This window comes from Scyliorhinus torazame, chromosome 6, assembly GCF_047496885.1.
Source record: "Scyliorhinus torazame isolate Kashiwa2021f chromosome 6, sScyTor2.1, whole genome shotgun sequence".
Taxonomy (NCBI): domain Eukaryota; kingdom Metazoa; phylum Chordata; class Chondrichthyes; order Carcharhiniformes; family Scyliorhinidae; genus Scyliorhinus; species Scyliorhinus torazame.
Genome location: NC_092712.1, coordinates 247,436,851 through 247,464,650, shown reverse-complemented (window position 1 = coordinate 247,464,650; position 27,800 = coordinate 247,436,851). Strand labels below are relative to the sequence as shown.

The 27,800-nt window shown below is 46.9% G+C and overlaps 1 protein-coding gene across 1 annotated transcript in view; it reads left to right on the top strand.

Moving 5' to 3' along the window:
• Positions 1-499: 499 nt before the first annotated feature.
• LOC140425366 (reticulophagy regulator 1-like) overlaps positions 500-27,800 on the top strand; it is a 132,163-nt gene continuing 104,862 nt past the window's right edge. The window contains exon 1 of the mRNA XM_072509558.1: positions 500-678. Within this exon, the coding sequence (XP_072365659.1) occupies positions 635-678 (44 nt within the window). The 5' untranslated portion in view covers positions 500-634. The remainder of the gene's footprint in view (positions 679-27,800) is intronic.

Below are 27,800 nucleotides of genomic sequence, written 5' to 3'. Positions count from 1 at the left end.
GGAATATTGGTCTCTCAAGGAATCAAAGAGTTATGGGCAACAGGCAGGAAAGTGAGTTGAGGCAGAAGATCAGCCATGATCTCATTGACTGAATATCAGAAAAGGCTCTAAGTTGTTCAGTCTGCTCATGCCTCTATTTTGTATGTTCTTTTAACAATGACAGTTTCATATTTCCATCCATACACATGCTGCTCTAATTTTCTAATGAACACTTAATATAACAGATTCAAGAGTATCTGTGCATCACTGCACTTGACACAGATGTTGAAGATTTAGGGGTTATTAGAGGAGCAGGACTGGGGAAAATAATTTAATGGAGTTGATCCATGGCATATTCTCAAAAGAATGTTTCTGAGTTTCAATGTGATGGAATTTCAGTTGTTGGAATGTGATATGACCTTTTCAGTATTTTTAGAAGCAACCAACATAAAATAACCAGGACTGACTCAGTCCTATTCATATCACATTCACTAGAGTGAGAGAAACTTGACTACTTTGTCATTTTTCTATGAAGACCTTAGCAGACAGCCTCTTGAATAATAACTGTCTTAGAAGAAACTACTACAGTATACGTGATAATATACCAGCACTCTCTGCAGTAGCTGTTATTGAAGATCAGAAGAACTTAAAATAAATGCCTGAGATGGCTGAAAAGAATACTTTTGAATCAGCAATAAGGTATTTAAAGTCCTTTTTTTGATATCAGTTTAATGTTTTACTGAAGTGACTGCATTGATAGTCAACTTTGTTTTGTTGTAAAATGGAATCTAATTCTTCACTGAATTTGTATAGATAGAGGTGATTAGAGTATGTACAGGAATTGAATTAATATAATTCTTTCAAGTCTGTAGATTTGTCTAAAAGCAAAAAGGCTGGATTGCACAGCAAATAGTTAAGCATTGGAAAGCAAAAGTTAATATTTGAGGGTGAATACGTTTATCAGGATTTTACAGTAAATCTGTACATTTTTTCTTGTAGTTTCTATCTTGATGCATTAATGTAAATGAAGTTTATAATAATAATCTTTATTAGTGTCACAAGTAGGCTTACTTTAATGTAAGTTACTGCAAAAATCCTCTAGTCGCCACACTAAAGGTGCCTGTTCGGGTTCACTGAGGGAAAATTCAGAATATCCAATTCACCTACCAGGATGTCTTTCGGGACTTTTGTGGGGAGAAACCAGAGCACCCAGACGAAGCTCAGTGGGCTAGACAGTTGGTTTGTAATGCAGAACAAGGCCAGCAGCGCGGGTTCAATTCCTGTACCAGCTTACCCGAACAGGCGCCGGAATGTGGCTTTTCACAGTAACTTCATACTTGTGACAATAAAAGATTATTATTATTATTAACCCACCCAGGCACGGGGAGAACGTGCAGACACCGCACAGACAGTGACTCAAGCCGGGAATCGAATCCAGGTCCCTGGCGTGTGAAGCAACAGTGCTAACCACTGTGTCGCCCTTAATTAAATTAATTAAATTAAACATATATACTGCATCATTTCTTTTTAATTCTATTTCCAGATAACATTGTCTGAAATGTTTCTGTCATGTCGAGAGATATTTTGTAGAATAAGCTTTACTGTTTGGACACCGTCTTTGTAATGTAGAGATTCTTAAATAATTTTAACTCCTTCACACTGAAGGAAACCATTTTTCATCATAACTTCCTGAAGCAGAACTTTTACTTGTAAATAATTTTTTTTATCAAGAACAACTTGTCACAATCACTCGTGTTATTTACATGAAGTCAGAGACGGTACAAGGGCAACACGGTAGCACATGTGGCTAGCACTGTGGATTCACAGCGCCAGGGTCCCAGGTTCGATTCCCCGCTGGGTCACTGTCTGTGCGGAGTCTGCATGTTCTCCCCATGTCTGCGTGGGTTTCCTATGGGTGCTCCGGTTTCCTCCCACAGTCCAGAGATGTGCAGGTTAGGTGGATTTGCCATGCTAAATTGCCCTTAGTGTCCAAAAAGGTTAAGAGGGGTTATTGGGAATATGGAGATGGGGTGGAAGTGAGGACTTAAGTGCGTCGGTGCAGACTCGATGGGCCGAATGGCCTCCTTCTGTACGTATCTATGTATGTAAGATGATGAACATCTGGACCCCCACCCTCCCCAACGGACAGCTGGACCCCTGGCAGACACGGGGGAACCCCCCCCCCCCCCCCCCGGGGAACCCCCCCCCCCACAATTGCCCGCAGAGGGGCAACCCCCCTCCCCGACGACAGGAAGATTTGGGTCCATCGACAGGCAAGCATCAGGCTGACCCGACACCCCCCCCCCTCCATTTCCCACTGACATTGGGTCATCCCCTCCACCAAATGTAACTACTACATTGAGGGTCCGCCCCAAGACAGTACCAGCCTGGTTGGCAGACATGTCCCTCATCATTCGACATCCGCATCCCCAGTATGGTCATCATGACTGTTCTTTTTTAAAAAACAATAGTGATTCATGCCGGGGGAGTGGGGACAGCACATCTAATGCTGCTGGGAGCAATGGCGTTAAGCCAAATAGTGACATTTAAATGATTTCAAAGTCATGGAAATCAGGTTCACGCTCTTTCTGGGCGTGAACCTGATAGTGTTGCCGGCATGGGATGGGGGAGACCTCAAAATGAGTTCACGCGCTCCAAATCCCGTAAAGGCTCTCAAGAGATTTGGCAGCCATAGCTACATTTACGCCCATGGCGAACGGGCCCTGAGAATCATGCCAAATGTCGTATCTTAATTCCAATAGATGTTATTTTGTGCTGGGACCTTTTTGACAGAAGTTATGAATGTTGATAACTACGTAATTGTTTGTATGGACAGTAAAATTCACATGATGCTGTATCTGCAAACTACATATAGGGTATGTCAGGAAAGATTTTTTGTAAAAGGTTCTGGGTCACCTTGGAAAGTCTGTAATCTCAATGTTGTATAAATCGTTGGCTGCTGATCGACGAGCCTCTGCAGAGTATCTAGTCGCTTAGCTGGAAAACAATTGATTTGCTGATGTATGAGTTGGGTACTAACTTTTTAAAATCACAACTGCTATATTAAAACTATATGATACTGTGCAGAACTTGGGAGCGCACAGAATCTTGGAATAGGACGCACTCCCACAATGAGATCCATTGATCAGCAAATCTGTTGTGTACAATCGGAGAAATAACCTATTTTACTTTCAATCTGTAGATGGAGGAAGAGCACTTTATAGTGAAGATATTCCACGTGCTTCCATTTCCCCTGCCTCCACATACCCTGTCCGAAATTCCTTACGTGAGGTCAAGTTCAGACAGCGGTGAAGATACTGTAATGAACCCAAAGAGAAAATGCTGGAAAATCTCAGCAGGTCTGGCAGCATCTGTAGGGAGAGAAAAGAGCTAACGTTTTGAGTCCAGATGACCCTTTGTCAAAGCTTCAGATCCCAACATCTGCAGTAATTTGCTTTTATACTGTAATGAACATTTGAATAACCAATGGTTTCTTATCACCAAAGTAGATTTTTAAATTCTCTTCTAAACGTATCAATTAAATGTTTACGTATGTTCAAATTAGTATAAAGTGGGAGCTGAATTCTTAGTGTGTCAAATCAATGTGGGAGGGGAGAAAAAGATCTATTGTAATTCATTTTAAAAGAGACAGCACATTACAGTTTGAACAAAGAACAATACAGCACAGGAACAGGCCCTTCAGCCCTCCAAGCCTGTGCCGACCATGGTATCTGCCTAAACTAAAACCGTCTGCACTTACGGAGTCCGTATCCTTCCATTCCCACCCTATTCATATATTTGTCTAGATTCCCCTTAAATGCCCTATCGTACCTGCTCCCACCACATCCCCAGGCAGTGCGTTCCATATAATTACCACCCTCTGTGTAAAAAAAAACTTGTCTCACACATCAGTTCTAAACTTTAAACCTATGTCTTCTGGTACTTGACTCTCCTAGGAAAGAGCATCTGACTATCCACTCTGTCCATGCCACTCATAATCTTGTAGACCTCTATCAGCCGCCTCTCAACCTCCGTTGTTCCAGTGAGAACAGACCGAGTTTATCTAACCTCCCCTCATAGCAATGCCCTCCATAGAACATAGAACATACAGTGCAGAAGGAGGCCATTTGGCCTATCGAGTCTGCACTGACCCACTTAAACCCTCACTTCCACCCTATCCCCGTAACCCAATAACCCCTCCTAACCTTTGTTTTGGTCGCTAAGGGCAATTTATCATGGCGAATCCACCTAACCTGCACGTCTTTGGACTGTAGGAGGAAACCGGAGCACCCGGAGGAAACCCACACAGACAAGGAGAGAATGTGCGGAGTCTGCACAGACAGTGACCCAGCAGGGAATCAAACCTGGGACCCTGGCGCTGTGAGGCACAGTGCACTTGTGCTACCGTGCTGGCCCATACCAGGCAACATCCTAGTCAACTGCTTCTGTACCCTCTCCAATGCATTCATGTCTTTCTGGTAGTGTGGTGACCAGCATTGTACCCAATACTCCAAATTGCTGTTCGTATTTAGAATTATGAACAAACTGCATTCCAGTATACTCCTGAACACCTTGGGCCGATTCTCCGGAAAAATTTTGAAGTGCACTAGCGAGCGGGAATTGCCATAGGTTTCCTGGCACTTGGCCCCAGTGTGGCCGGCAACGCTATTGAAAGTTAATTGGTCCAGTTAACGAGGCCTCACGGGCTTCTTGCCCCAAATAACGGCTCGCCAACTAACAAGATCAAGCGGCACAGTTGCGGCTCAGCCAACCCCAGCCAGCTCTCAACAATAGCGGCGAGGAGACCAGCCCCTGGTGAGGTTCCTGGATGCAGTGGAGGCCAAGAGGGATGTTCTGTTCCCGTCATGTGAGCCACAAGGCAGCCAGTGCTGCCTGGGACGAGATGGCGACAGCAGGTGGACTGGCGTCCAGTGCCGGAATAAGGTCAACGACCTATACCGGGCAGTACGAGCGAGTAGACACCAACACCCGCAACCCCATTCCCACACACACAACTGTGAACTACGCGTGTGGCTAACGATGCCCTCTCTCTGTCTCCTCAGGAAAAGCTCTCCCAGTGAGAAAGGGCCCAGACTAGCAGTGGGGTGCCGGACTTGAGAATCCTCACCTTCGAGGAGCGGAACCTGGAGGTGACTGATGTGGCCAAGGACAAGGCGGTCACCCACGCAGAGGCTGGCGGACGCCGCAGAGGTGAGGAACCACCGGCTCCACCCATAGGACTTGTCAAACGTGAGTAGTAATTGCCTTACTGACTGACCCATCCCTCCCACTGACCACGTGTCCATTCTCCTGCAGGACCTCCAGCCGACGGCACTGGCCCTTCCCGGGCGGCACCCTCACCCGAATCCGAGGAAAACACCTTGGAGGAGGGCTCCGAGGATTCAACTGTTATAGGCGCGGCACAGCTGTCATCATACCCTCCACCAGTGCAGATGCTCACACCTCGGTGGAACATGTTAGCGGTCAGGCTTCTGAAGCACAATCTGGTGAGCACCACACCGCTAATGATGCACATCTGGTGGAGACAGGAACCCCCAAGCGATTCAGCAGTTGGAGGATTGCTGGATTCCTGGACCCAGCTGGGTCCCAGCTTGATGCTGAGCCTGTGGAACAGGGTTACCCGGGCAGAGCTAATGGAGACGATAGGGAGCGGCCGGGGCATTCAGAGGGAGATGTCAGCATCACTCCAGCAGATCCATAGCAGCTTGGAGGAGTCCCAGAGGCTACAGGCGCAGGAGATGGCACCCGCAATAAGTGGCACCGAGGCCAACACTCCTAGGGTGGTAACCGTAATGGAGAGCTTGGTGTACAACATCGGCACCATCAGTGAAGGTGTCCATGGCGTCACGCAGTGATACCCATGGCTGAGGCTCTCTGCAGAATGTCTGCCTTGCTGGGGGATGTCACCCAGTTCCAGATTGACCTTGATGAGGTTCTGTGGGACATGTCCTGCTCTCAAGATGGGCATGACTGAAGCACTGCTGGGCTTGTCCCAGTCTCAGATGGGCATGGCTGAGGCACTGCCCCAGGAATGGGTACATATGATCCAGGCATTGGCATGGTGCTGCCGCGAGCGGTTGCCCCCCCCCCCCTACGCTCCCCCACCCACTGCTGAGCACAGGGACACCAAGACCAGTGCCTCTGGGCTCTTTGCTTATGAGCAAAGATGACTACTCACCACCTCATCTCCCCACAGAAGCCGTTCCGCCAGGTTAACTTTTTAAAAAAGGACTACTAATCGGCGCCACCATGAGCACTTGCTTGGGGGCCGCTAAATGAGAGAGCCCTGGATCTGAAGTGAGATGAGGGGAAGAAAGGAAATGAAGTATCACCTGACGATGGAGGTACCTGGAGAATGCCAGAGTATCAATGTTGTAGGAGACTGTGTCTATCCATATAGATGGCCACCGAGGCCGGAATTTGTGTCAACACAGCAGTGCCCGCCACCCCCAAAATGTTGAGTCTGAAAGCTGGGGGGGTAACACTGCCTCTGATGTTTGAGGAACTCGGGCTACATTTTTCTGCTGTCCAGCAAATTAGTTCCCATTGTGGCTTTCTTCCCCCTTTATTGGATGGGTGGCAGCCGCCAAGAATTACCAGCCAATCAGAGGGTCAGCAGCTCAGCAGTCTCAACAACACACATGAAGTGTTGCCAGCCATGGGCTTGGGCAGCCAATCTCGTTGGCTGGAGGGGAGCACAAGTTGGGCAGCAAGAGGCATCCCTGTGCCATCAGCGATTGGTCATGGCTACATAATGAGTCATGTGTCCTGTCATCAGATAGTTTCTGCATGCATTCCAAGTGCTGCGCATATGGATTAGCATGACATTGGCCATTCTGTCAGTGGAGGAGCACAAGCACTGAAAGCCCTGAGCAATGGTGGGTGACAGGAGTTGAATAGACACCTCTATTCTCAGCCCATTATCGTATGTGATTCCTGAGACCTTGATTCTGTACTCCGCTGAATAGGGTTGCTATCTGTCCTCCATCAGTGGCACTCCCAACAACTACCTTTGCTTCTCTCGCCGCCTCCTGAACTTATTATTGTAATAATTATTATTTTATTATTAACTAGCAAGGGGCTGTTTAGCACACTGGGCTAAATCGCTGGCTTTGAAAGCAGACAACGGCAGGCCAGCAGCACGGTTCAATTCCCGTACCAGCCTCCCCGAACAGGCGCCGGAATGTGGCGACTAGGGGCTTTTCACAGTAACTTCATTTGAAGCCTACTTGTGACAATAAGCGATTTTCATTTCATTTCATTTCATGATTGTCTTCTATGTGCCCAAAGATGGCTGATAAGGCCAATTCCGGAACAGCAGTAGGCCATGGGACATTTGTTGTCATGTCGGATGTCTGATTGTGCGTTATCAGTATAGGTCACGGTGCGTTCTCGCTTTTCTTCATTTTGTTATCGTTGGGTCTCAGAATCCTTCCCACAGACTGCCCACATTTGGTTCAGTCCAAGGCAATGATCTTCCTGGAATTGATGTCAATATTGCATTTCTTCGTGTTGGCTTTCAGCATACGCTTGTAGTGTTTCTGCTGTCCTCCTCTGGTGCATATATTCTGACTAAGCTGGAAGAACAAGACCTGCTTTGGGAGCTTGATGTCTGAACTATGTGACCAACCCAACAAAGCTGATGGTGGGCGATCATAGCCTCCGTGTTTGTGAGAGGACACTGATATTGGTCCAAAGATGTGCAGGTTACGAGGATTGGCCAAGATAAATTGTATGTGTCCAAATGTGGGGTGGGGTTGTGGAGATAGGGCGGGAGATTGGGCCTAGATAGGGTACTCTTTCGAAGGGTCAGTACAGACATGATGGGCCAAATGACCTCCTTCTGTACTGTAGAGATTTTATGGTCTGTCAGCATTAATAATAAGACTCGCATTGCCTCCTATACATTGTCTGTGTTTCAGCCCTGCACAGTAAGGATCGGATCGCGGCTGCATTGTGGAGACCAAGGTTTTTAAAAGTGCAGGTCATGACCTATGGGTCGGTCATAGGTTGGTGTTGGGAGGGTTGTGGAACGATCGGTCGGGCCTTCCCGTGGTGGTCTCGATCGCGGGAAAAGTGCCCAATAGCCATTTATTGAGAATGGTGGCAGCTGCCACCTTTTTAATGAGAAGAAATGAGGCTGTACAGCTTTTCGGCCAGAAGCAGCAGCAGTGAGCAGGCCACAAACCCTGCACATACACTTGACATCAAGTGCTCTCTGTGTACATGCTTTTGGTACCAAATCACAGGGAAAAGCTTCTTTCATTTCTAGCTGCTAGCAAGCAAGGCAAGAAGACTGTGAAGATGAATTGTTTTCTTACAAGAGATCGTCAGAGACACAAAATAGATAGAGTACCAACTGGACAGGATCTCACAACTGAATCTACTGGGAGATCCGCCCAGGAGAGTCCAGGGCAGAACAGGGTAGTGTTAGGTCTGTACAGAGCTCCAGGGGCTCTGGTTAACCGCCTACAAAGAAGAAACTTAATAATAATCTTTATTAGTGTCACAATTAGGCTTACATTAACACTGCAATGAAGTTACTGTGAAAATCCCCTAGTCACCACACTACGGTGCCTGTTCGGAGTACATAGACTTGCCGGCTCCAAGCATTTGGAGCAGAAATGCAAGAGAGACAGGACAAGAACAGCAGTTGGTGTGGTCAACAGAGGTTCTTTGTGAGGTGGGAAAGCTGGAGGCAGGAGGGTGTTGAAGAAATACATTCCACATCCATCTTAGCAATCTGGGAGATACATGCCTAGTGGTTGGGGGAGGGGGTGTTGGGGAAGGATCATGGGAGTGGGCTCTACTGCCGGTAGTGGATTTGGGAAACTCCCTAAAAACCGAGAGAAGCGCTTGGAGATGATCACTCTCAAGTTACTACTTGAGCAAGATGGGAAAACGTGAACATTGGAAGTGACTGTGCACAGTTTGTTACATGTGATTGTGGAGAAATATTTATTTCTGCAGTTTAGAGTACAAGTTATCTACCAAAATTAATGTTTAATTAGTCATGCATTACAATAAAAATCGAAACCTGAAATATCGTTGTGCCATCCTTTTTGGCTTTTAACTGAAACCTCTTTTTAAAACAGGAGGGAGAATTCAGAAGGTTGAATTCACCTAACAAGCACGTGGGAGCAAAGCAGTATCAAGATGATTTATTGAGTTCTGGTTTTGTCAATTGTGCCAATGCAAATAAGGATGCAAAGCCCATGTGTGTTATATGTATGGAAGGACAGGCAAATGAGAGGAGTTTCATATTTTGAAAGAGAAGTGGTGGGTAAAAAATTCCTTTTGAGGTTGAGACCCGAGAGTCAGTTATTAACTTAGAGCTGATTCCAAATGAAGACTACACTGCATGAACTGTAATACCACATTAAAAACACCAAAAGCCCATGAAGCTCTCAGCATTCTGGAGTAGCATCTCCTAGGGGTATCCAGTGCTGAATAAAACAGTAATTTTATTGCTGTTACCCTTCACGATGACCTACATGTGCGTGGTTGCATGTTCCGTTTTCACAAAGATGAAGATAGCACAAAGGAACTGGCAGAAGTCTGCTTCTGATATGTGCATTGCCCTCTCCTGTGAACCTGATGGAGTGAGATCATAAGGACCAAGCAGGCTCCCCTTTCGCATTAAAGGTAAGCGAATGTGACATAGGTCACCAAGGTGGGCTGAAGGTGGGCCGGTTGTCAAAAGTGGACCCCGGGAAAAAATGTTTGAAAAACTCTGGTGTGGACCATGAACTTGGTTTCAGTTTTGAGATCAAGATTTCCGAACACTTGCTTCCTCGGGTGGCCAAAGGCTGCACCAGCATTTCTTCACCAGCCTTCTGTGAAAGATAATTTCCAAGGTACTGGAAATGTTTCACATTTTCCTGGCACTAGTAATCTGCTGATCACCTAGAGGTTTTGCGCAAAGTCCCAATGGAGTGACTGTAACTAAGCTGCTAGAGAATGCAATTTTTGAAGTGTGATGATGCTTGCTCTGAGGTCTTCACTGGCAACGGTTGACCAAATACGGTCACAGTAATCTGTCCTTTCATCTCCATGTGTGTGGGAGACGCAAGAAAGGATCATGAAAACTGACTTTGGAGAACAGGAACTGAAGCTTCAATTCCACTGTTACAATTCCCTTAAAGACCGATAATGTTTTAAAAAGAGGTTTCAGTTAAAAGCCAAAAAGGATGGCACAACGATATTTCAGGTTTCGATTTTTATTGTAATGCATGACTAATTAAACATTAATTTTGGTAGATAACTTGTACTCTAAACTGCAGAAATAAATATTTCTCCACAATCACATGTAACAAACTGTGCACAGTCACTTCCAATGTTCACGTTTTCCCATCTTGCTCAAGTAGTAACTTGAGAGTGATCATCTCCAAGCGCTTCTCTCGGTTTTTAGGGAGTTTCCCAAATCCACTACCGGCAGTAGAGCCCACTCCCATGATCCTTCCCCAACACCCCCTCCCCCAACCACTAGGCATGTATCTCCCAGATTGCTAAGATGGATGTGGAATGTATTTCTTCAACACCCTCCTGCCTCCAGCTTTCCCACCTCACAAAGAACCTCTGTTGACCACACCAACTGCTGTTCTTGTCCTGTCTCTCTTGCATTTCTGCTCCAAATGCTTGGAGCCGGCAAGTCTATGTACTGTCAGCACAGCTGCCCTTGCCTCTTGTTCCCAGGTGTGAAAACTTAACATCTTGCTTAGAAAATCCCTCAACTTGTACGTCAGGCTGAATTTGTAATAGTCGCATGACCCCCTTCATTTCACCTTAAGATTAAATACACGGTCCACAACACAATCTTATAAACCTCAGTTGTAACAACTGAGACTTTGGCATGCTGTCTGAGAGGTTGGAATGCACTGCACCTCCTTAATCTGTGCATTCAGATTCTATTCACCCGCCATCAGGGAGATTTCCCAGATATGACATTTCCCTTTCCCTGACATGCATCTGTTCAGCCACCCTGGCAATGTCTATTGTTCCCTTTTCCATGGTAATGATAATGTGAAGGATGGGGACTCTCGCCTTCATCTTTTGTGGCCATCGTGATACCATTTCTCATGTAAAGACAAAAGAATGAAATAAACTACTGCTGGCCTCTGTGGCCAATGTCAATAGTACATTGTCATAGGAAACTATGCATCAGTGCTGGCTGGTCGTCAGCAGCACGAAGGCTCAGCTTTGCAGTAGTACCCTGGGCATTACACTACTCCCATGTTCAGGAGCAGAATGCAGTCCCAGGTTCCTCAGCTGGAGTATCTTATGGATAGAATACGCAATGGCCTGTCCTAAGGGCTGGCATTGCATTCATTTTGCCAGAACAAATAAGGCTCACCACACCTAGTTCCTCCTGACTACATTCAGTCTCCTCACATTCTCAGTAACCTCTAGCCAGCCAGAATTGATTGGTTTGGGAGCAAGGCCTTCTCCGTCCACCCACCTTTCCCTCACTCTTGAGGAGGACTTCCAGATTGGCAACAGCAAAGGAGGGGGGCAGCTTGGATTCAAGCCTTTGCTTTTCCTGCTCCATGATTGATACTGCCAATGAATCAGCAATGGCAGCCATGTTCTGTTTAACTCTGGCTCTGAGCTCTTGTCCCACCTCCATTCTCATATTTGCTGATTGATCGCTGAATCTACCCCAAGTAAATTACCAAATGTGAAAATCGAGGCCTGTGGAGAACAGTTCACAGAGCTTGTCCCAAAAGATCTGGCAGCAATGTCACAAGAAGTGAATGACCTCATGTGCATGGTCAAGGGTGGTGGACACATCTTCACATGATATTTCATACTCAGTGCACCAATTTCATATGGTACTCAATGCATTGCTCACTCATCAGCGGTTTCTGACAGCAGGACTCATGCTTACCATCCTGATACTTTAGTTCACATTGCAATTATGCCAGCCTTGCATTGAGTTTGCAACATATTTCCAGCTATTCAGCTGTGGCAGGCACATCGCCCAAACACAATTACTCACTTTATTCACCCTCTCTTACAGGACAAGGTGGCCATCAATAGGAGGGAGCAGAGCCGAAGTGGTGAGGAAGAAGGAAGGATGCCTGCACATCCTGAGCTCTATGGAGGAGATGGTTCTCCATCTTATGAGACTAGTGCAGCAGGGACCATGGTATCTGATGGAACTTAGAACATTGATAATGATATGTTTTGTGCCTTATGTCCCTTCTCAAATCCCTGCTCACACTCATTCTGGTATCTGGGCATGAGCAAATGCAGGTAATATGACCATGAATCTCTAGTTGTCCAACCCAACCCCCTTCCCTCATACAAACCTTCCCCTTTCTTATTTCCTGCTTTCATCCTCCCAGGAACTGCCACCTGCCTAGCCACAGCACACCTAGAAGAAGTGAAAGAAACAGTACAGCACTGATGAAAGGGCCCCATCACTTGATCTGACACCAAGTCATAAAAGCAGATCCTGACATTGTATGTACTTTGAAACCTGACATCGAGTGGAGATCTGTATGTGGTGAATTGTCAGGAAAACTGCAGGCAGGACAGGGAAGAATAATTTACGTGCCAGCTTACTGGAGGAGGAAATCTTAGACTAATTCTACTACCGGTAGCTCAGATGAGGACTTCAGTGGGACATCATACAGAAAGGTGTTGATGAGGATAAATATAGAGATGGTGGGTGCATTCACTGGCCTGCCAGACAGTCTCCTGTCGCTGTCGAGGTGCTTGGAGGAGTCCATTTCCAATTTGGCAGATGGCTTTGCAGAGCTTTCTCTCTTTGCAGCCTCCTTGCCTCCTTGTCCATGCACTTCTTATCATGTTGCAGACCCAGCGACATGGCCACTGGAGCCCCCAGACCAGGCTTTAAATGGGCAGATAACTGGATCATCTGCCTTCTCTGTGAGGGTGCTGAAACACTTGCCAAATCCAGCGACTCGCTACAACACGCCTAAAAACACTCCACTGGACTTCTAAACATTTTGCAATAGCAGAAGTCATTCCAAATTATTTTGTTTCCAAGTTCGGTGCCTGGCCCTTTCAATAATGTTTGTGCCGGTTCTCTCTTACAGCGTGTACGCTGTGTGGCAAGAGAATATGTTGAATGGGCCTTCAAGGTTCAAGTTTGTAAATGGAGAGTATCCAACCTGCTGCCATGACAACATCAGTTGGGAGGCATACATGCGCACACGCATAAGGGACAAATAGAAGTTCTCTCTCTCGAGGATGGGGAACTGGGTGGGCTGTGAGTCAGTGCACGTTGCACTCTCTATCTGCCTTCTGTACCACTATTTCTAGCACCTCTATTTTCTGGCTATAGTCTTTAAAAACCCAAGCTTGGCATCATCTAACCTCTTCCTCTATCCTATGTTCAGCATTACAGATGTGCAACATTATTGCTGTTATTCTTTCACTTAAGTTCCTCAATGTTAAAAAAAAATCACATTTAGTTCAACTGTAGCACAAAAATCACCAATATCTATTGGCTAAATTAGCTGAAGCACAGGAAACATAGTGGTGAATGGTTGTTTCTCAGACTGGAGAAAGGTATGCAGTGGGGTTTTCGAGGGATTGCAGGAGGATCACTTTCTCTTGATCTATTTTAATCACCTGCACTTTGGTGTACAGAGCACAATGTCAACATCTGCCAATGATACAAAGTTTGGAAGTGTGCACAATGAGGAGGTTAGTGATACATTTCAAGAGGACATTTCAAGCGGGTGATTTTTAATGCAGAGAAGTGCAAAATGATATCTTTTTGATAGGGGGAAAAAAAGCTGACAGCCAATATAAGCTAAAGGGGGTGCAGGAACAGAAAATGTGTACAAATCACTGAAGTCCGGTTGAAAAAGCATTCGGGACCCTGGGGTTTATAAATAGAGGCATCGAGAATAAAAACAAGAGGAGTTATGATGAACCTAATAAACACTGGTTCGGCCCCAATTGGAGCATTGAGTCAATTCCTGGCACCACTTCAAGAATGATGTGAAGGGTGCTGAAAAGATTCCTGAGAACAGTTTTAGGGATGAAGGTTAAGTGGAAAGATTGGAGCAGCTGGAGCTGTTCTCCTTCGAGAAGAAAGGCTGGGAAAAGATTTGACAGCATGTTATCACAATCATGACTGATCGGGACAGAGTAGATGGAAACTATTTCCATTGGTGGAAAATCGAAGCCCACCGATTCAAAGTGATTTGCAAAAGAACCAAAGGTGACATGAGGAAAAACTTTATAATGAAGCGAGTGGTTATGATCTGAAATGCACTTTTGTAAGGGTGGTGGAGGCAGGCTCAGTCATGGTTTACAAGAGGAAATTAAATAAGTGCTTGAAGTGGGAAAAAGGATGAGAAGTGGACCTGGCTGGATTACTGTGCAGAGAGCTGATGTGCCAAATAACACTTTTTCTGTGCTGTAATGCTGTGATTCGATAGTATGAGTCTACAAACATATTTTCTATCTTTTGCCCAACATATTTCTAGAAGGCAGAAACCAGAGCTAAATCAATGTCTACTGCTTACATTTTATTGAAGAGTGGACATTTTGTCATATGGTGTCTTCAACTTTGACTCATAGTTTTACATGGTTTTGCTGAGCTCCCTGTGTAGCCTGTTTTGGTATTTGTAATGGGCAATGGAATGGTATTTCTGAAAGTAATGCAAGTAGGCTGTCCACGTGTTGAGGTCAGCTACTGGGTTTATCCCGTTTGGGTTTACTAATTACATACAGAGCATGCGGTATTTAGTCATGTCCAACTGAAAATAGATCTGCCACTGAGCTTGTACACAGACATATTTGTGCCTATAATGTGATGACCACCTGTTGCGAGCAACTGTTGTGTCGATGATTTGTTGACTGTTGTGTCCAGAACTGCCAATTAATTTGTGTACTCCGGGAGTGGCTAAAAGATTGTGGAAAAGGCTGGATGTATCACATGCCTTCACACAAGCCTTCACATGTGCTTGCACATGACCATTCATAACAAGAAACGGGTGTGAACAGCTTGTATTGAATAACCTTTTGAAAAATGTAATACACATATCAAAATGTAATACACTTCAATATCTTTTATGGAAGTAGCCTTGCTGCTCACCATATTTTCGGATAACATTTCAACATAACCCGAAAGAGACGATGTATGAGTTTGTTTTTGGAGATAGAAAAGATATGTTCTGTGAGAAAATATTAGGGGGTCAGTTTTGTTCTGCACCCATTTTCAGACCTAGATTCGGTGCTGTGTAACCAACAGGTTCCTGCAACAAGCGGCTCAGGTTTGATAGCAAGTTGGTCCTTGGACCTCATTAAATAGGCAGGCAGCTTGGATGAGGTTTCAGTGTTTGGTCACCTGCCTTGCAGCACTGGCCTTTAGTTAAGTTCCGGACAGGGGTACTCCTGACAAGAAGCAGTCTCTTCACATTGGCCCAATGGAATTGTGGTGGAAGGGGTCGTCAACAGTGCTATCAAGCGGCACTTCCTTAAACAGTAAAGGACAGGGTTTTTCAAAGTGTGGGTAGCGACCCATGGGTGGGTTGCGGGCAGGTGTCGGGAGGGTCGTAAAGCGATTGGCCGCCATGGTCCCGATCGCAGGAGAAGCACCCAACGGCTTTTTTCTTACTTGAATTTTAGTGAGTTCTGGTTCTCGATTCATCATTAGATAGGTTCAGTGAGTAGGCAAAGGTTTAGCAGATGGGAGTACAAAGTGGAAACATGTGGCCATGTTGGCTTTGACAGGAAGATCTATCAACCACATCGGGGGGGGGGGGGGGGGGCAGGGGCCAGCGGCCATGGGCCATGGGTCCGCAGCCATGGGTCCATCACCCCCACCCCCCCGGCTCGTCGTATATACCCATTACAGGGCAGCTTCAGCTGCTGCGTACATCCCCGTAACAAAAGCCCCATGCATGGTAATATCGTGCTGGTCACTTTAATTCCCACTGACTGGCGGCTTCTGGCCGCACAGCTAATGTGGAATTGGCAATTCTAGAGCGGGCACCTCACAGCTCCCTCGTGGATTCCTGTGGGAACACGTGCCATGACACAGGCGTTGTTACTGCCTAGCATCCCAATCAGGCCTTGAGGCCTGGACACCTGTCCTGAACTTTGGAGGCATCAACCCCACAGAGGCAGCAACCAGCTTTAGAACACCCAAGAGCTGAGCCTCAGTACAGGGGACATCCCCGCGACCAGAAAGTGGGTGTGTGGATTGGTGGTGGAACCAGCGGCTGCTCCAGGTAACGTTTCCAGCAGGTCTAGGGTACAGGATCTGTCTGGGGTCCGGTGCCCATAAGACCATAAGACATAGGAGCGGAAGTAAGGCCATTCGGCCCATCGAGTCCACTCCACCATTCAATCATGGCTGATTTCAACTCCATTTACCCGCTCCCTCTCCATAGCCCTTAATTCCTCGAGAAATCAAGAATTTATCAACTTCTGTCTTAAAGACACTCAACGTCCCGGCCTCCACCGCCCTCTGTGGCAATTAATTCCACAGACCCACCACTCTCTGGCTGAAGAAATTTCTCCTCATCTCTGTTCTAAAGTGACTCCCTTTTATTTTAAGGCTGTGCCCCGAGTCCTAGTCTCCCCTGCTAATGGAAACAACTTCCCTACATCCACCCTATCTAAGCCATTCATTATCTTGTAAGTTTCGATCAGATCTCCCCTCAACCTCCTAAACTCCAATGAATATAATCCCATGATCCTCAGACGTTCATCGTATGTTAGGCCTACCATTCCTGGGATCATCCGTGTGAATCCGCTGGACCCGCTCCAGTGCCAGTATGTCCTTCCTGAGGTGCGGGGCCCAAAATTGCTCACAGTATTCTAAATGGGGCCTAACTAATGCTTTATAAAGCTTCAGAAGTACAACCCTGCTTTTATATTCCAAGCCTCTTGAGATGAATGACAACATTGCATTTGCTTTCTTAATTACGGACTCAACCTGCAAGTTTACCTTTAGAGAATCCTGGACTAGGACTCCCAAGTCCCTTTGCACTTCAGCATTATGAATTTTGTCACCGTTTAGAAAATAGTCCATGCCTCTATTATTTTTTCCAAAGTGCAAGACCTCGCACTTGCCCACGTTGAATTTCATCAGCCATTTCTTGGACCACTCTCCTAAACTGTCTAAATCTTTCTGCAGCCTCCCCACCTCCTCCATACTACCTGCCCCTCCACCTATCTTTGTATCATCGGCAAACTTAGCCAGAATGCCCCCAGTCCCGTCATCTAGATCGTTAATATATAAAGAGAACAACTGTGGCCCCAACACTGAACCCTGCGGGACACCACTCGTCACCGGTTGCCATTCCGAAAAAGAACCTTTTATCCCAACTCTCTGCCTTCTGCCTGACAGCCAATCGTCAACCCATGTTAGTACCTTGCCTCGAATACCATGGGCCCTTATTTTACTCAGCAGTCTCCCGTGAGCACCTTATCAAAGGCCTTTTGGAAGTCAAGATAGATAACATCCATTGGCTCTCCTTGGTCTAACCTATTTGTTATCTCTTCAAAGAACTCTAACAGGTTTGTCAGGCACGACCTCCCCTTACTAAATCCATGCTGACTTGTCCTAATCTGACCCTGCACTTCCAAGAATTTAGAAATCTCATCCTTAACAATGGATTCTAGAATCTTGCCAACAACCGAGGTTAGGCTAATTGGCCTATAATTTTCCATCTTTTTCCTTGTTCCCTTCTTGAACAGGGGGGTTACAACAGCGATTTTCCAATCCTCTGGGACTTTCCCTGACTCCAGTGACTTTTGAAAGATCATAACTAACGCCTCCACTATTTCTTCAGCTATCTCCTTTAGAACTCTAGGATGTAGCCCATCCGGGCCCGGAGATTAATCAATTTTTAGACCTCTTAGTTTCTCTAGCACTTTCTCCTTTGTGATGGCTACCATATTCAACTCTGCCCCCTGACTCTCCGGAATTGTTGGGATATTACTCATGTCTTTTACTGTGAAGACTGACGCAAAGTACTTATTCAGTTCCTCAGCTATTTCCTTGTCTCCCATCACAAAATTACCAGCGTCATTTTGGAGCGGCCCAATGTCAACTTTTGCCTCCCGTTTGTTTTTAATGTATTTAAAGAAACTTTTACTATCATTCCTAATGTTACTGGCTAGCCTACCTTCATATTTGATCCTCTCTTTCCTTATTTCTCTCTTTGTTATCCTCTGTTTGGTTTTGTAATCTTCCCAATCTTCTGACTTCCCACTACTCTTTGCCACATTATAGGCTTTCTTTTTTGCTTTGATGCATTCCCTAACTTTCTTTGTCAGCCATGGCTGCCTAATCCCCCCTCTGATAACCTTTCTTTTCTTTGGGATGAACCTCTGTACTGTGTCCTCAATTACTCCCAGAAACTCCTGCCATTGCTGTTCTACTGTCTTTCCCACTAGGCTCTGCTCCCAGTCGATTTTCGTCAGTTCCTCCCTCATGCCCCTGTAGTTACCTTTATTTAACTGTAACACCTTTACATCTGATTCTACCTTCTTTCTTTCAAATTGGAGATTGAATTCGACCATATTATGATCACTGCCTCCTAAGTGCTCCCTTACTTTAAGATCTTTAATCAAGTCTGGCTCATTACATAACACTAAGTCCAGAATGGTCTGTTCCCTCGTGGGCTCCATCACAAGCTGTTCCAAAAAGCCCTCCTGTAAACATTCAATGGGTTTTCCTTGGGTCCTTTCTTTGGGTCCACTGGCAGCATTATTTACCCAGTCCACCTGCATATTGAAGTCCCCCATGATCACTGTGACCTTGCCTTTCAGACATGCACTTTCTATTTTGTGGTGCATTTTGTGCCCCCGGTCCTGACCACTGCTAGGAGGCCTGTACATAACTCCCATTATGGTTTTTTTTGCCTTTGTAGTTCCTCAACTCTACCCATACAGACTCCACATCATCTGACCCTATGTCGTTTAGTGCTATCGATTTAATTTCATTCCTAATTAACAAGGCAACCCCGCCCCCTCTGCCCACCTCTCTGTCTTTTCGATATGGGCCCCATGGGCCACTGGGGGTTCATGTGCAGGGCATGTTGGATGCCACCCTGGGGGATGGCAGGGATGTGAGGGTGGGAGATCCAGGGGGTTCCAGAGTGGAAGCCATAGCTTTTTTCTTTATAAATTTAGAGTTTTCCAATTAGGGGGCAATTTAGCGTGGCCAATCCACCTAACCTTCACGTCTTCGGGTTGTGGGGGTGAAACCTACGCAGACATGGGGAGAACGTGCAAACTCCACACGGACAGTGACCCAGGGCCGGGAATCGAACCAGGGTCCTCAGTGCCGCCCTTCCATAGCTGATTGTCAGTCTCATGCCCTCTCCAATTTCTTACAGATGATACGCTATGGATGAAATCTTGAACCCTGCAGAAGCTGCCCTCACAGTGGAGTTAGCAGTCCAGGTGGCCAGACACTGGAGAAGGCCACGGCAGCAACGTCACCAGAGGCTCGAAGCGGCGGCTTATGTGCAGGCCCCTGCCCCACATCCTGAGGACCTGGCCGTCCATCAGGACAGGAAGGAACCCAGACGGGGAGGCCGGCGAAGACCCAAGGTGTACAGGCGTCGCTAGTCATTCAAACAGGTGGCAGACAGCATATGCCGCAACAAGGAGACGGTACGGCACTTGTGCCATGTCCTTGCGGACTTGGCACCACATGGAGGTGAAGGATACCCGCTTACGGTCACCAACCTCAGGATCATTCCAGCGCTCGAGTGGGAACTTGTGTGGCATATCCCAACCAACAGCCCACAAGTGAATCCATGAAGTCACTGGTGCCCTGTTTGCCCAGACAGCTGACACTATAAATTTTGACCTGGATCATGGCGCTCAGACAGCAGGATTCTCTGCCATCACCAGGATGCCCCAGATCCAGGGGCTAATAGATGGCACACATTTTGCTTTGCATTTAACAGGAAGGGGCTCCACTCCCTAAAAGTCCAACTTGTGTGTGACCACCACCTGAAAATCATGCATGTGGGTGCACACTTCCCCATATGCAGGAGTGTGCATGAAAGCTACATCCTGGGGCAGTGAATCTGAAAATACTGGAAATTGTCCAGCCACTCAGCTCTCTGGTCACCTGCCAAAAGGCTGCTGGAGGTGCATGGATTGGGGGAGGGGGAAGTGGTTTGGGGGATGTCAGGAGTGGATTGGGGGAGGGCAGTAGATTTGTGTAGGGGAGATGGGATTGGGGAGGAGGAGTGGATTACGGACAGGAGGGTAGATTTGTGGGTTGAGTGGATTCATGGGTTGAATGGATTAGTGGGATGAGTGTGTTAAGTGGATTGGAAGCTTTTTTGGGGTTGAAGGGTCAATTACTAGGGGGCAAACGCTTAGGGCATGGGGGGCAAAGTTTAGAAGATGTATGTGAGGGAAGTTTTTTTACACAGAGGGTAGTGGGTGCCTGGAACTCACTGCCAGCGGAAGCAGGTAGGAGAGTGATGTTTGAGGGGCTTCTCGACAAATACATGAATTGGATGGGAATAGAGGGATCGGACCCCGGAAGTGTACAAAGTTTTCGGTTAGACAGGCAGCATGGTTGGCACAGGCTTGGAGGGCCATAGGGCCTGTTCCTGTGCTGTACTTTTCTTTGTACTTTGACACCCCAGGCAGACCAGCTGGATCTTGGGGGATAATGGGTAACCGCTCAGGACCTGACTAATAATGCCAATATGGAGGCCAGTGCAGACTGGATATAAAGCGGCCCATGTGGCTGTCATTGAGCAGTGCATCAGGCTGCTCAAGGTGCGGTTCCGATGCCTCAACTGCTCCGGTGGTGCCCTGCAATACACCCCCCAGAAGGTTGCCTGCTCTGTAGTGGTCTGCTGTGCCCTCCACAACCTGGCACAGCAAAGGTGCAATGTGCTGGAGGTGGAGGATGAGGAACAAGTGGCCACCTATGAAGAGGAGCCGGACCAGGAGGGGCTGGAGGGCGAGCCCGGGGAGGACCCGTGGGACCAGCCAGAGGGTGTGTGCCAGGCAGTGGCGGCGAGGGCCCAGCATGCCCGGAGAACCAAGGAGGCCCTCCTCGCCCGCTTCACATAGCACGTGGCTTCATCCGTCATCTCTGTTTCTCATTTCCCCACCCCCAAAATCGCCCTGTTCCACCCTCCCAAGGTCTGTGTTAACCAGGTGATGGGCCTATGTCGGCACTGTCAGCGGGTCAATATACAAGGCAGGAGGGTGATGATAATCCACTGTGAGCTCAACTCTGGTGCGCCTCAATCTATGCCATAGTCTGACTCCTTTCTGCTAGGTGTGCGCTCACACCCATCACCTGGGGATGGGGGTAGGGGGGAACAGGTCTGGTAGCTGTGCCCCAGAAGCCTGTCCACTACTTTCACCCACCGAGGTATGTGTCTCTGCGCTGATGGACGGTGTGGATGACAGCTGTGACGCCACGACTGGCATCCTCAGAGCTCTCCGAGTTGTTCTCTTTACCGGCAGGGATGCACCACCCCAGATGGGCCGGCGGCAACAGATGGAGATCCTGTGGGAGAATGGACATGCGGTTGGTCGGAGGGAAGGATCACCATCCTGACATGAACAACTCTCGCCTGATAAGTCACCTAGGTGGAGGCCGGTGGATACTCACCTTTGCGGCACAGGCCAAGCTCGAGGTCTGTGAACACCCTGTACTGGGCATGGGCGGGGTGTGCTGGTGGGTGCAAGGGTGTGCATGTCGTGGTATTGTGCTGGGGGGTTCACAGTGCCAGGTGCAGGGGGGTAGTAGGCGGTGCTGATGCCAACTCACCCATGTGGCAGATGGCGCTCGCTGAACTTCTTGTGGCACTGGGTGGCGGCCCTCTTGGTTGAACTCCATGAGCTGACAGCCGCTGCCACTGCCTCCCAGCTGGCTGACCCTCCGTCTTCCTCAGGGGAACAGGAAATCACGTCAGGACTCTACCGCGCCCATCAGCCTGGCCAGGTGGGCTTTCTGAAAGCAGATGGTCGGGATAAATGGGCCCTTCCCTGGCTGGCGAACTGTGACTAACAGGGTGCCGCAGGGGTCAGTCCTCGGGACCTCAAATGTTTGCAATTTATCAGAGTGTAACAGAGCAAAATGTGCGGATGATACTAAAATAGGTGGGAAAGCAGACAGTGAAGAGGAGATAAAGATTTTACAGACAGATATAGATAGGCTAGGAGATTGGGCCAAAATTTGACAGATGGAGTTTAATGTGCATAATTGTGAGGTTATCCATTTTAGCTGGAAAAAATCGATTATCTAAATGGAAAGCAGATTCAAGATGCATCTAAGCAGATGGATCTGGGTGTCTTTGTTTATGAATCACAGAATGACGGTATGCAGGTACAGCATGTAGACAGCACGGTGGCACAGTGGTTAGCAATTCAGCCTCACGCTGCTGAGGTCCCAGGTTCGATCCCGGCTCTGGATCACTGCCCATGTGGAGTTTACACATTCTCCCTGTGTACTCTCAGTTTTTAAAAAAATAATGCTGGTACAGCATGTAATTAAAAAGGCAAATGGAATGTTAGCGTTTATTGTAAAAGGACTGGAGTAGAGAAGTAAACCATTGTTGGTGCAATTGTGTAAGGTGTTAATGAGACCACATCTCGAGTACTGTGTCCAGTTTTGGTCTCCTTATTTGAGGAAGGATGTGGTGGCATTGGAGGCAGTTCAAAGGAGGTACGAGATTGATTCCAGGGATGAAGGGGTTGACGTACAAGGAAAGATTAAACAGTTTAGGCTTATATTTGCTGGAGTTTCAAAGGATGAGAGGGGATCTGATCGAGGTGTATAAAATACTAAATGCAATTGATAAAGTAAATATAGACCAAATGTTCCCCCTTGTGGGGAAATGGAACGTGAGGTCACGGATATAGGTTGAAAGGTAGTAGTTTAAGAACTGCGATGAGGAAAAACTACTGCCCTGAGCGTGGTGAATTTGTGGAATTCGCTGTCTCATAGTGCGGTGGAATCTGAGTCTTTAAATGGTTTCATGAAGGATTTAGAAATATTTCTGATTATAAAAAAAAGAACAAAAAACAAGAACAAAGAACAGTACAGCACAGGAACAGGCCCTCCAAGCCCATGCCGACCATGCTGCCCGACTAAACTACAATCTTCTACACTTCCTGGGTCCGTATCCCTCTATTCCCATCCTATTCATGTATTTGTCAAGATGCTCCTTAAATGTCACTATCGTCCCTGCTTCCACCACCTCCTCCGGTAGTGAGTTCCAGGCACCCACTACCCTCTGTGTAAAAACTTGCCTCATACATCTACTCTAAACCTTGCCCCTCGCACCTTAAAATTATGCCTCCTAGTAATTGATCCCTCTACCCTGGGGAAAAGCCTCTGACTATCCACTCTGTCTATGCCCCTCATAATTTTGTAAACCTCTATCAGGTCGCCCCTCGACCTCCGTCGTTCCAGTGAGAACAAACCGAGTTTATTCAACCGCTCCTCATAGCTAATGCCCTCCATACCAGGCAACATTCTGGTAAATCTTCTGCACCTTCTCTAAAGATTCCACATCCTTCTGATAGTGTGGCGACCAGACTTAAACACTAAGGTTCTATACAGCTGCAACATGACTTGCCAATTCTTATACTCAATGCCCTGGCCAATGAAGGCAAGCATGCCGTATGTCTTCTTGACTACCTTCTCCACCTGTGTTGCCCCTTTCAGTGACCTGTGGACCTGTACACCTAGATCTCTCTGACTTTCAAGAAGGGTTAAAGGGAGATGGGAAACAGGTGGGGAGGCAGATTTGAGACCAGGAAGAGATTAGCCATGATCTGTTTGAATGGCGGAGTAGTCTCGAAAGGCTCAATTGTCGACTTCTGCTTCGAATCCCGATGTTCCTATGTTGAGCTGATCTGCGCGGTGGCATGGCTGCTGCGTGTGCTGTCTAGGGTTTGCTCTGCAGAATCTGTTTAAGGGCTGCTCCCCCTTGTTAGTGGGAATCTGCCAGGCATGATCTCAGCGAATTAGCCGGTGGGACACTCATTTTCGGCATAAAGTGCATGGGGCATCATTAAGTACCTTATTGATATTGCATACCGGTGACGGTCTTGCCGGGTCGGCTGTCTGAGGAATTGCAAAGTGGGATGCCAGAGCTCAGGAGAACCAGGGGGTAGAGCTGAGTGCAGTGACCATTACTAAAGAGAAGGTTCTGGGGAAACTCAAAGGTCTGAAGGTGGATAAATCACCTGGACCGGATGGACTACACCCCAGGTTTCTGAAAGAGATAGCTGAGGAAATTGTGGAGGCATTGGTGATGATCGTTCTGGAATCACTGGAGGCAGGAAGGGTCTCAGAGGACTGGAAAGTGACTAATGTAACATCACTGTTTAAGAAGGGAGCGAGGCAGAAGACTGGAAATTATAGGCCGATTAGCCTGACTTCGATCATTGGTAAGATTTTAGAGTCCATTATTAAAGATGAGATCACGGAGTACTTGGAAGTGCATGATAAAATAGTACTGAGTCAGCATGGCTTCGTCAAGGGGAGATCATGTCTGACAAATCTGTTGGAGTTCTTTGAGGAAGTAACAAGGAAGTTAGACAAAGGAGAACCAGTGGACGTGATTTATTTAGATATCCAGAAGGCCTTTGACAAGGTGCCTCATAGGAGACTGTTAAATAAGTTAAGAGCCCACGGAGTTCAGGATAAGATCCTGGCATGGATAGAGGATTGGCTGACTGGCAGAAGGCAGAGAGTGGAGATAACGGGGTATTTTTCAGGATGGCAGCCGGTGACTACTGGTGTACCTCAGGGGTCGGTGCTGGGACCACAACTTTTCACAATATACATTAATGATCTGGAGGAAGGAACTGAAGGCACGGTTGCTAAGTTTGTAGATGATGCAAAGATCTGTAGAGGGGCAGGTAGTATTGAGGAAGCAGGCGGGCTTCAGAAAGACTTGGACAGGCTAGGAGAGTGGGCAAAGAAATGGCAGATGGAATACAATGTGGAAAAGTGTGAGGTAATGCACTTTGGAAGGAGAATGGAGGCATAGACTATTTTCTAAATGGGAAGCACAAAGGGATTTGGGTGTCCTTGTTCACGATTCTCTCAAGGTTAACGCGCAAGTTCAGTCGGCAGTTATTAAGGCAAATGCACTGTTAGCATTCATGTCGAGAGGGCTAGAATACAAGCAGCATGGTAGCATTGTGGATAGCACAATCGCTTCACAGCTCCAGGGTCCCAGGTTCGATTCCGGCTTGGGTCACTGCCTGTGTGGAGTCTGCACATCCTCCCCGTGTGTGCGTGGGTTTCCTCCGGGTGCTCCGGTTTCCTCCCACAGTCCAAAGATGTGCAGGTTAGGTGGATTGGCCATGATAAATTGCCCTTAGTGTCCAAAATTGCCCTTAGTGTTGGGTGGGGTTACTGGGTTGTGGGGATAGGGTGGAGGTGGTGACCTTGGGTGGGGTACTCTTTCCAAGAGCCGGTGCAGACTCGATGGGCCGAATGGCCTCCTTCTGCACTGTAAATTCTATGATAATCTATGACAAGACTAGGGATGTACTTCTGAGGCTATATAAGGCTCTGGTCAGACCCCATTTGGAGTATTGTGAGCAGTTTTGGGCCCCATATCTAAGGAAGGATGTGCTGCCCTTGGAAAGGGTCCATAGGAGGTTCACAAGAATTATTCCTTGGAATGAAAAGCTTGTCGTATGAAGAATGGTTGAGGACTCTGGGTCTGTACTTGTTGGAGTTCAGGAGGATGAGGAAGGATCTTATTGAAACTTACAGGATACTGCGAGGCCTGGATAGAGTGGACATGGAGAGGATGATTCCATTTGTAGGAAAAACTAGAACCAGACGACTCAAAGGAACGATCCATTAATACAGAGCTGAGGAGGAATTTGGCTGTGGAGGCCAAATCACTGAGTGTCTTTAAGACAGAGATAGATAGTGTTGCTATATTTACTCGCTATAAATATGGCAGTTACTAAGGTTGCCCTTCCTTTGTCTAGATAGTGATATTATATTGCTTTCAGAGTCGCCAGGTATCAAATGATACCACCACAAGGTTCAACCGGATATCGATCAAAGACCCAACAACCAGTTAGTTAGTTCAAGTTCAATAATACTTTATTTACACACAAGATTAACTTATACATACAACATAAACACTATGAGCTAAACTACACCTAACACTATTACAACCTGTACTTAACTTCAGGAACCCGGCTTAGGTCAGAGGAACAGTGGCCTTTGTTCGAATCTGGATCTGCTGGGTCTGGAGAAGTAACCACGGTTCAGCTAGGCTCATCCGCCTGGTAGCGAGCGTTGAACTTGGACTTGCTTCTGGTCATGGTGCTGCAGTTGGAGATAGATGTTGCTGGAGCGCCAGATCCAAAAGAGATCGAACACATGGCAGTGTCTCTCTTTACCCTTGGGGGGGTTTCGCGTTCTTTTGGGCGGTCCTTAGGTTTGGACCCAATTAATTGGGCAGATCTCGATCACTGCCTTCGATCTGAGCCAATAAAGGGGTGGATGCCTGATGGCTGGGCATGTCCTAAGCGGTCATTGACCTTGCTGTTTGTGCTTCCTGAGTAAAGGGAGTGGCGCCGATGTGTCTGGAATTGTATCGGTTACCTGAGTATCAGTCCTTTGCCTTACGGAGATGGGCCATCAAAATGCTAATCGGTTGGGGGTTTCGATGCTGTCTGGATTCTCTCCTCGCAAATATACATTCAGACTCTGTGCCTGTCTGAATCTTACATTGGCCATATTTCCCTTTAGGCTTTGCGAACGTCCATGTTTCTTGTTGTCGGTGGTCATCCCAGATGGCTACAGTCCGTCCTCTTTATCCTAAACGCGAAGCGTGATGGATCACACTACTGAATCTTCTTCTGTTCTCTGGTGTGCCGGGTACCCTCAATCCTTACCGGTTCTATCCTACTCTGTTCTATGGATTGGAACATTTACCTAAGTTTTTATTACATCACACATCTATAACAATTCTAAAGGGGCACTCTAACATTCAATCATACATTCCAACTTCTTTACACAAAGGGGAAACACTTATGCTGCTAGCTAATAACCAAAAGAACTTAAATTACAGTACAAGATAAACAATAGTAGCATCACATTTCTTTTTTTTTTATAAAATATTTTATTGAAAATTTTTGGTCAACCAACACAGTACATTGTTCATCCTTTACACAATATTATAACAACACAAATAACAATGACCTATTTTATAAACAGAAAATGAATAAATAATAAATAACAAAAATGAAAACTAACCCTAATTGGCAACTGCCTTATCACAAGTAACACTCTCCAAAAATATAATTTAACAGTCCAATATATAATTATCTGTAGCAACGACCTATACATATTATACAGTATATAGTAAATATAGTAACAACCCTGAGAGTCCTCTTGGTCCTCCTCCTCCTCCTCCTCCCCCCCCCCCCCCCCCCCCCTCCGATCCTGGGCTGCTGCTGCTGCCTTCTTTTTTCCATTCCATCTATCTTTCTGTGAGGTATTCTACGAACGGTTGCCACCGCCTGGTGAACCCTTGAGCCGACCCCCTTAGAACAAACTTAATCCGCTCTAGCTTTATAAACCCTGCCATGTCATTTATCCAGGTCTCCACCCCCGGGGGCTTGGCTTCTTTCCACATTATCAATATCCTGCGCCGGGCTACTAGGGACGCAAAGGCCAAAACATCGGCCTCTCTCGCCTCCTGCACTCCCGGCTCTTGTGCTACCCCAAATATAGCCAACCCCCAGCTTGGTTCGACCCGGACCCCCACTACTTTTGAAAGCACCTTTGTCACCCCCATCCAAAACCCCTGTAGTGCCAGGCA